Source organism: Zea mays, chromosome 6, assembly GCF_902167145.1.
Source record: "Zea mays cultivar B73 chromosome 6, Zm-B73-REFERENCE-NAM-5.0, whole genome shotgun sequence".
Classification (NCBI taxonomy): Eukaryota; Viridiplantae; Streptophyta; class Magnoliopsida; order Poales; family Poaceae; genus Zea; species Zea mays.
The window spans coordinates 78,712,907-78,722,264 of NC_050101.1; the positions used below are offsets into that span (position 1 = coordinate 78,712,907).

At 43.3% G+C, this 9,358-nt stretch overlaps 1 protein-coding gene across 4 annotated transcripts; it reads left to right on the forward strand.

Moving 5' to 3' along the window:
* Nucleotides 1-1,375: 1,375 nt before the first annotated feature.
* Nucleotides 1,376-5,461, forward strand: LOC103629456 (G-type lectin S-receptor-like serine/threonine-protein kinase RKS1). 4 transcript variants are annotated; one of them, XM_020539268.2, is made up of 7 exons: nucleotides 1,376-3,389; nucleotides 3,552-3,675; nucleotides 3,805-3,985; nucleotides 4,109-4,322; nucleotides 4,396-4,645; nucleotides 4,747-4,897; nucleotides 5,158-5,461. In XM_020539268.2, exons 1-7 carry the CDS (start codon nucleotides 2,567-2,569, stop codon nucleotides 5,323-5,325), a joined length of 1,911 nt encoding a protein of 636 aa, XP_020394857.1. In that variant the 5' UTR covers nucleotides 1,376-2,566; the 3' UTR covers nucleotides 5,326-5,461. The 4 variants fall into 4 exon arrangements, with proteins under 4 accessions (XP_020394857.1, XP_020394856.1, XP_035815841.1 ...); XM_020539267.3 differs by having other exon boundaries at nucleotides 1,381-3,389; nucleotides 5,026-5,461; XM_035959948.1 differs by having other exon boundaries at nucleotides 1,699-3,389; nucleotides 3,801-3,985; nucleotides 5,026-5,461.
* The last annotated feature ends 3,897 nt before the right edge of the window (nucleotides 5,462-9,358 follow it).

Here is a 9,358-nt window from a genome sequence, read left to right on the forward strand (position 1 = left end):
CCCCTTCAACCTCGTATATCTCCCATTTTTGTGTAACACTTGCGCTTGATTACTTAAACAAATTTGTTCTCCATACATGGCTCTACAAATTTGCTGTATTGACCCATGGCAAAGTCCTCAAGAAATCCAAGATATAAAGCTCTAAAGTTAGCCCTGATCAACTGGTTTCAGCCTTACCCATGTAATCACAAAAGGGGCCTTTTGCATTTAGGCCCAAATCTTATGGTTTCTTTTGTAAATCTCCAAATATGTGAACCATATGACTTGAGGTGCCCTAATTCCATGATTTTTGCACTTAGGTCCAAGATGTGCACTCTTTTACAAATAACCCCCTAGGGTTTTAATCCAGGGTTTTTAGGGGCCTATTTAGGGTTTTGGCACTTCTAGGGTTTGGATGCCACTTAAGTCTATTCATGGTGACATTTTATGACTATTTCTAATGAGTTTTGAAGTTTTCCCTTATTAGGCTTTGTTTACTCTTCTGAGTCCAGTTTAGGGTTAAGTACCCTATTCTAGGGTTTTACCCACAACCAGTCATATCCACACAACTTGTTTGAAATTTTTGCCTAGTGAATGCATTCTAGGTGTGACAAACACATGATATGCCAATGCTTATGATGTCATGCTCAAGTTTTAGTGGCAGTAACACCAGGGGTGTTACACCTGTAATTCTGCTGCCAGGGGAGAAGCATCATCAAAAGTAAAGCTACCATGATGGAAGTCGTCATACCATTCATCTTTGTTGAACTGGTTTTCCGGATGAAGCTCCCTGTGCTAAGGCCTTCGGTCTTGGTCATCTTGAGTAAGATGACGTATCTCCTCAGCAGCTTCGTCTATCTTCTTCTAGAGGTCGGCCAGCCGGAGCATCTTTTCCTTTTTCCTTTGTACTTGTTGGTGGATGGCCTCCAGATCCCTGATCTCTTGGTCCAGCTCCTCCTCTTGAAGTGCTGGGCTGGTGGCTTTTCTCTTCTGAGTCCTAGCTTCTCGGAGAGGGAGCATCTCCTGGTTTGTGTCCAGTGGCTACAGTGCAGCCCCTGGCGCTGTTGTCTTCTTCGGCGGCATGACGAAGGTTGGTGCTTTGCCGAAGGTTGTGGAAGTGAGTACACCGAAGGTGGACGCCAATGTTGGTCACTTGTTCTCAAATGCTATAAATCAAGAACAAGGCAATACAATTGTTAGTGGTTAAAGACCTTCGTCCTTCGAAGCATTATTTCCTCTCGGATATAATGATCTTTAGACGAAGGTTATGAAGGACATATCTTCATCATTTCAGCATACAAATGTAAATGTAAATATGAAAGTATAGGAATACAAAAGAATAAATATCATAATAATTATGTGTCAATAATCTATTTATTCTTGTATTCCATAAACATGAATAAACGTCAACAATTTTCATATTATATTGATACCTTCGGCTTGCCAGAAGGTGAGGGAGCGAGAATGATGCGAGAGTGGACACAATTCCGCGTGAACAGTATGGTGTTACTGTTCATCTATTTATAGGCACGGGGCGCAGCTCGGATAAAAATACATTTATGTCGCTTGAAACTATGTATAATCTTAACATAAATTATTGGGGACTGTATGGTCTTTAGCTTCTTTCAGTTATTATCATACTTGAGCTTCGTCGACATGTCCAGCCGAAGACCCTTGGCTTCCCGCTTCATCGCCCATTCTTTATTTCCCTTCGTTTTGTCATGATGGGGTCTTCATCCCAAAGCCGAAGCTTCCTGTAACTATTCATAATCATGCTGAAAACATGTGGTTAGTCACTTTTTTGAGGACCTTCGCAAGAGGAAAGCCCCCAACACACGGTCTGCTGAGCATGACCTGACTTCACCCCAACAGTGCATTGACTCTGTGCCATAGTGACTAGTGAGTCCCTTGTTGTTTGCTAAAAATGGCTGGAATTATAGTAATCGATCGTGTTTGTGATCTCTCATGTGGTGGTGGCATATGTGTTTCGAGTGTGGCTATGTCCCTGTTTGAACCCATAATTTGGTGTGACGGCTATATGCATATTGTCATGCAGAGGCTGAAACAATCAAGTTATTCCCTTTTCTAAAAAGATTAAACCTAAATATCTAACACTCAATCCCCTCACTCCCGTACACTTGAGGCTATCTCCAGCGGTCTCCATGTCTCATCTCTTACCACACTCTCAATTCAAAACTTCACTCAATAAATAATATATTCTACACTATAAATCAATATTTTACATGTCTATATAAATGATCTGCTGAGCATGACCTAACCGGAGAAAGAAGACACGGCCAATAATTCACCCCAACGGTGCATTGACTCTGTGCCATAGTGACTCGTGAGTTCCTAGCTTGTTGGCTCGTCGCTTTCCACGCATACTGTATAAAGATTTTTGAGATGCCGTGGTTGATGCATGGTTTAAATTAGCTAACGCGTTGACTGACTTCCTGAGTTCATGGTTGAAAGCAGCAGACGGTGACAGACTTGACATGTCACGTTTCTTTCCATTCTTTCCTTTCCCAGCCACAACCGTTGTCCTGGGAAAAAAAATGCACGTCGATTGGCGGTAGCCTGCCTAACCATGGCGGCGGGCGTCCTGTTCATCATCCTTGGCTTCCTCCTGGTGCTGCCGTCAGCAACGGCAATAGGGCAGGTCTGCGGCAACGCCGGCAACTACACGGCCAACAGCACCTACCAGTCCAACCTGGCCTCTCTCGCCGCCGCGCTCCCAGCCAACACCTCTACCTCTCCCCAACTGTTCGCCACCGCCACCGCCGGCCAATCCCCCGACGCGGTCTACGCGCTCGCGCTCTGCCGCGGCGACACCGCCAGCAGCAGCAACCTCACCGGGTGCGCCGCCTGCGTCAAGAACTCGTTCGCCTACGCGCAGAGGACGTGCCCCCACGCCAAGGCCGCCAGCGTGTACGACGACGACTGCCTCCTCGGCTTCTCCAGCAGCGACATCCTCATCCCCGCCAACAACATGAGCACGCTGTTCCAGTACTGGAACCCGGCGAGCATCCCCGGCGGCGACGCCTCCATGGTGAGCGCCGACGTGAAGGACCTGCTGACGCAGACCGCTAGGGCGGCGGCCAGCAGCCCGCGGAGGTTCGCCACCGCCTTCATGGACGCATCCGGCAGCTCCATCCCGACGCTCTACTCGCTGGCCCAGTGCACGCCCGACCTGTCCGCTGGCGACTGCCTGGCCTGCCTCCAGCGGCTCGTCAGCCTGCTCAACGCCACCACGTCCGTGCGCCTGGGCGGGCGGGTCCTCGTGCTGCGCTGCAACTTCAGGTTCGAGAACATGATGTTCTACGACGGCGCGCCCACGACGCGCGTCACCACGCCCTCGTCGTCAGGGCCCCCGGCGCCACCGTTTCCGGCGCCGACGACGACGGATAAGAGTGAGTGGCCTGCTCTGTCTCTCTCTGTTTTTAAGTAGTGGCTCCCGGTTTATGTCTAAAATAAATGCTTGTTATATACAATTTGAAGATTAACTAGTACTTGCTGATGATCAAATACGAGTTTTGGTTTCATTAATTCGTTCGATGTCCATGCATGCGTAGGAGCTGCTGGGACGAAGCCCTGGGTAGTTGCCGTGTCTGTACTCTGTAGCACCTCCTCTAGCGGTAGTAGCAGCACTCTGCTTCGTCTTGTACTGCCGCTGGCGAAGCAGAAGGTACACAAAAGGTGGGTCCCTTCATTTTAAGCCATTCATGGTATGTTCATCGCATATATATACTCCTCCACTGAAAAAAAACAGAGATCAAATTCATTGCTTCTACTGAAAAAAACAGAGATCAAATTCATCGCAGGTAGGCCTAGATTACTACGAAAGCCTACTTATAACAGCTCGCGAGGGGGAGACGAAGTAGACTGGGAAATGGAGGCGCACCTCTCCGAGTTTTGGGTCTTTGACTTGCATCAGATATTGGAGGCCACAGACAACTTCTCCGAAGAAAATAAGCTTGGCGAAGGTGGGTTTGGCCCCGTCTACAAGGTAAATACATGCATAGCCCTATCTATCACTATCTGCCAGTTAATTACTTACGTTAGGTAAAATCTTATAAAGAAGAAAAGAAAAAAATTGAAGAACTTGAGAATGTTTTGGTTCTCTTCACAGGGCCAGTTGCCCGAGGGGGTTGAGATAGCTGTCAAAAGACTCGCTTCACATTCAGGACAAGGTTTCGTAGAGTTCAAAAACGAGGTGCAGCTCATAGCAAAGCTCCAGCACAGGAATCTGGTCCGGCACCTGGGATGTTGCTCGCAGGAGGAGGAGAAGATTCTGGTCTACGAATACTTGCCAAACAAAAGCCTGGACTTGTTTATCTTTGCAGGTATGTATGTATATGCCGGCCGTAGTTCTTACTTAGTCTATCTAGGTTTTAATCATGGTATAATATACGACAGACGAAGACAGAAGATCGTTGCTGGACTGGAACAACCGTCTGGCGATAATCGAAGGAACGGCAGAGGGGCTTCTCTACCTACACAAGCACTCCCGGCTGCGTGTCATACACCGAGATCTTAAACCGAGCAACATCCTCTTGGACAGCGAGATGAACCCTAAGATCTCGGACTTCGGGCTAGCAAAGATATTCAGCTCCAACGACGTCAGCAGCGAAGGAGGCACCACTACACGGAGAGTGGTCGGTACATAGTAAGTATCAGTCACATAAATCTGTCTGTCTATCTATCTATCTATCTATCTATCTATCTATCTATCTATCTATCTATCTATCTATCTATCTATCGTTTCAGCGGCTATATGGCTCCCGAGTATGCCTCCGAGGGCCTCTTCTCTGTCAAATCCGACGTGTTCAGCTTCGGCGTCCTCGTTCTTGAGATCATCAGTGGGAAAAGGAATTCCGGCATCCATGAGTGCGGAGATTTCATCAATATCCTTGGATATGTAAGTTTACCTGCAGCTTATACACATGCATGCATGGAAAAAGCTAGCTAGCTACTCCGTTAATTTGTTGGATCGGTAACGACCGCATGCCTACATTAATTATATACGATGAAATATATTCCAAGCAGACATGGCAGCTCTACGAAGAGGGAAGGTGGAGGGAGCTAGTTGATGCTTCGTTGCTATCCATGCAGCACCACTCAGATGAAATAATGATGGTGATAATGAGGTGCATGAACATCGGATTGCTTTGCGTGCAGGAGAATGCGGCTGATCGACCAACCATGTTGGATGTTGTTGCCATGCTGAGTACCAAGACTAAGGTCCTGGATAAGCCGAACCACCCGGCGTATTTCAATGTGCGGGTAGGGAACGAAGAGGCGTCCACTACTGCTACTACTATGTCGTGCAGTGTGTCGATGAGATAATATAATGTATCCATATATAGTTTGTGTTTTCAAGGCTGCCATATCAATATTTATTTATCTACATAATATAATGTATCCATACTTTCATCCTATCTCTCTCATATATTTTTTTATTAAATTGCATGTCATGTCATCCTGTATATTTATGTGACATACTATTTAATGAGAATGGTATATATATATATACATATACTATATGTATTTAGAGCCCTGGGCTCTATTTAGCTAAAGGAAGCCCCAGCCAAATATGAACGCACGTGCATTCCCAGCCGACCGACCTTTCAGATTCCATATATATATACTGATGTACGTGCTCCGCCATTAGCTCCTTTTCTCCCGGTCTAAGTTTCCATAACCGCAAAACCCCAACCTCGCCGCGCGACTCCGGGAATCTCCGCCGACTCAACCATCCCCGACGACTCCGCTCCCCTCGCCGCTCGCTGTCGATCCAGTCGCAATCGGCAGTTGAGCGGCGCCTCCTCGGTGTCCCCAATCCGCGCTCTAATATTCCCGCCGCTGCGTCAGGAGACGGAGTCCAGACCGGCGAAAACCCCTGTTGCTCCGCCGACGCGTCTGCTTCCTCGCTCTCCGCCGACCCGACTGCTTCCACCTTCTCCGCCATCTTCCACATTCGCCGCCGTCAACGGGTACTGCTCCAACTGGTAGTTCTTCCCAACCCTAGCTCGCGCGCATTTCATTGGATCGACTTCGACCGTCAACAAACGTGTTGTTTTTTGTTCATACTGCATTGTAAGGATTACGACGAGGGTGAAAAATATTTTTGCAGTTGATTTAATACATTTACGCACATTTACACAGTTGGTTACGCACATTAGAATACATATTTGTGCATATCAGTTAAAGTTTTTTTTCATAGATGATGTTCAATTGGTAATTGAGTGGTCAGCTAGTTGTTTTTGTGACTGCATACATTTATTTATTCCATTATTTTATAGTTAATACATTACTGTTCACAGCATGTATTGTTTTATTGAATCATATCCAGTTTTTATTATTATAAAACAGACATTATTTATTACACTAGTTCACAGTTAATACAACTTGTTTATAGCAAGTTTTGTTTTTCTCAAACATATTCAGTTTGTTATGATTATAAAATAGGGCAGAACATGTATGCAAGTGATTGTTGTAAAGAAGCAGTCAATTAGTTGTTTTTGGTAGAGTATATTTTTTATTCAGAATTTATTATCTGATTTATGTATTCATTAGTCTATAGTTAATACATTAATGTTTCACTGCAAGCTTTCTTTTTTTTTGAAACATATTGAGATTTTTATGATTGTATAACAGGCCAGAACATGTATGCAACTAGTTGTTTTTCATGTATGTAACTGTATGCAGGTGTGTGTTTTTTCATGTATGCAACTTTATGCAATGTGTGTTTCATGTATGCAACTGTATGCAATTGTATGCAGTTGTGTTTCATGTATGCAACTGTATGCAGCTTTATGCAACATATTCAGATTTTTATGATTGTAGATCAGGTCAGAATATGTATGCAACTGTGTTTAGTAAATGAGCAGTCAACTAGTTGTTTTTCATAGAGTACATTATTATATAAAATTTCATATATGTTTAGTGCATACATTTATGTATTTCAGATGATTATAGCTAATACATTATTGGTTACAACAAGGTCTATTTTTATTGAAACATATTCAGTTTTTCCTTATGATTGAACAAGTCAGTAGTATATTCAGATGTTTATTGAGACATTATTATTGCCATGCAAAATTTATACAGAGTGCTTTTATGCTTGGTATTTAAAACAAATAGGTTCATTGATTCAATCATACCACACAATAAATACATATGCATATCCAACAGTTTAATTTTTACAATATTGTGTATTATGTATGCAACTTTTAATTTAAAAAAATGAAGCACGTGGACCGTCCTCCAAATAACCCCAAACGTATAACAATTCAGTCAAGCCAGGAGTGTTTCAGTGTTGACATTCTGTCCGCAGAACAGTCTAATCCATGTCCAGAAGTTGGAAATCCTCCAAATGTTGACGGTCAGAATTTGATCAATGAAACAGTACAGCTTGATTCTGATGATGATGACTTCATGCCAGCTCTGAAGAAGCGTAATGTTTCTGAAAGCCATACAAGAGTTTTAAGAAAAGTTGTGACAAAGAGGATTAAACATGAGGAGCTACCTCGACAGGTTAGTGTTATGCATACCCAACAAACAATTTCATATTTGTAAGGTTCTGAAATTTTTTTGATAATAACAAAATTATTTCATGTTTTATATTGTGTAACAGAGGCTCAATGTGAGGTGCAACCCTCAAGATGTCATTGCAAGCATTAATATTTTGAATGAAAGACAACGTGAGGCTATAAGACGTAAAGGTTTCTCTAACATTCTTGATATGACAGTAGATGCGCTGTGTAGTAGATCACACCTTCAATGATTGATGGACAAGCTGGACCCCAAGGACATGACAATTCGTCCTGGTCCAGGAAAGGAACTAAAGATCACAAAGGACATTGTTCATCTTATCCTTGGTGTACCAAATCATGGCGGTGGTAAACCATTGGGGATTGACGAAGCAGTTGCAGCAAGCAACTTGAGGGCAGAGCTTGGTTTGGCTAAAGACGAGTTCAATGTGACATTTCTATAGGATCGTTTAAGGAAAGGCGAGGATGATGACCTTACAATCAGATGTTTCTTCCTCATTTTATTCAACCGGCTGTTGTTTCCAACTACTAGCTGGGGCATAACATATCATGAGGTGCTTCTGACAGAAGAAATGCACCGTTTCCATGAGACCGACTGGTGCCAGTTGATTTTTAATGATCTCTGTGAAGCTGCGAAGAAGTGGCACAACCGAATCACCACAAATGTCTCCACGACTATATACGGATGCTCCATTGTTGTCCTTGTAAGTATAGTGTTTATCCTTATGTACATTTATTGCATTTTTGGTTGCTCACTTTGGGTAATTATGTAACATGTTTTATGATGTTGGTTATGTTTACTTACATAGCTATTGAACACTGTAATTCTTTTATGTAGTTGTATTACTTGGATCACCTGCATGCAGCCGCTGCCCCTCAAAATAAGATTGGCACACCTCGCATTAAATTCTTTGATAAGAATACCATAAAAGCTTTGACTAAAGCTGACAAGAGGAAGGTACGCCATGGGGCTGAACCTTTCGGACCTTGTGAAGTAAGTTATTCATATTTACACAGTTGTTTACGCACATTTACACAGTTAGTTACACACATTCACTTTAATTTTATTTTTAGTTCCGAAGCTCGACCGAGACATGCTATTTAGTTGGACCTAAGTTCGATCGCCAATCTGAGGCAAGTTTATGATGTATTATATACATAGTTTATGAATATTTATGGAACAAATGGAATAGGCAGGTGGTCATGGATTCTTATTAATTTTGCTGAACAACCAGCCGGAGTGCAGGACCAACATTTTTGATGCACTGCGCCCTGCCCCAACGCCTCGGCCCACTTTTAACATCCAACTTCCATCAATCAAAGAGATGATGTCAAGTAAGATCAACGATCTCCCACCTCGTCATCGATCTAAATTCACAGACATTCTTGCTGCATATGACTTGGAGGTTGACAAGTCATGCATAGCCATAAAAGACAGCATTGACAAAATTATTGAGAAGCAATACGACATAGCAGACAAGTTTATAGAGTTGATCGACGAGGTACTACGTGCCGAGTCTGATAATTTAGAAAATGAGACAGATGAGCCACAACATCCGAGGGATTCGGCTGATTCAGCAAGTCAGTCATACAATTATCCCTTGTCATTTATTCAGAACCTTTATCTGTCTACATGTGCATACAATTTTTTTATATGTACAGTTAACAGCATTTGTTTTTTTCAAGTATACGCAACAACATTTGATCTATAATGCAAGTTTTGACATATATTATTTTCAATATAATTGTGTACAAGGACACACTGTTCATGCCACCCAACCCACACCCGATATGCCATCCCAAGCTTCGCAGCTCGAGACCCAGCT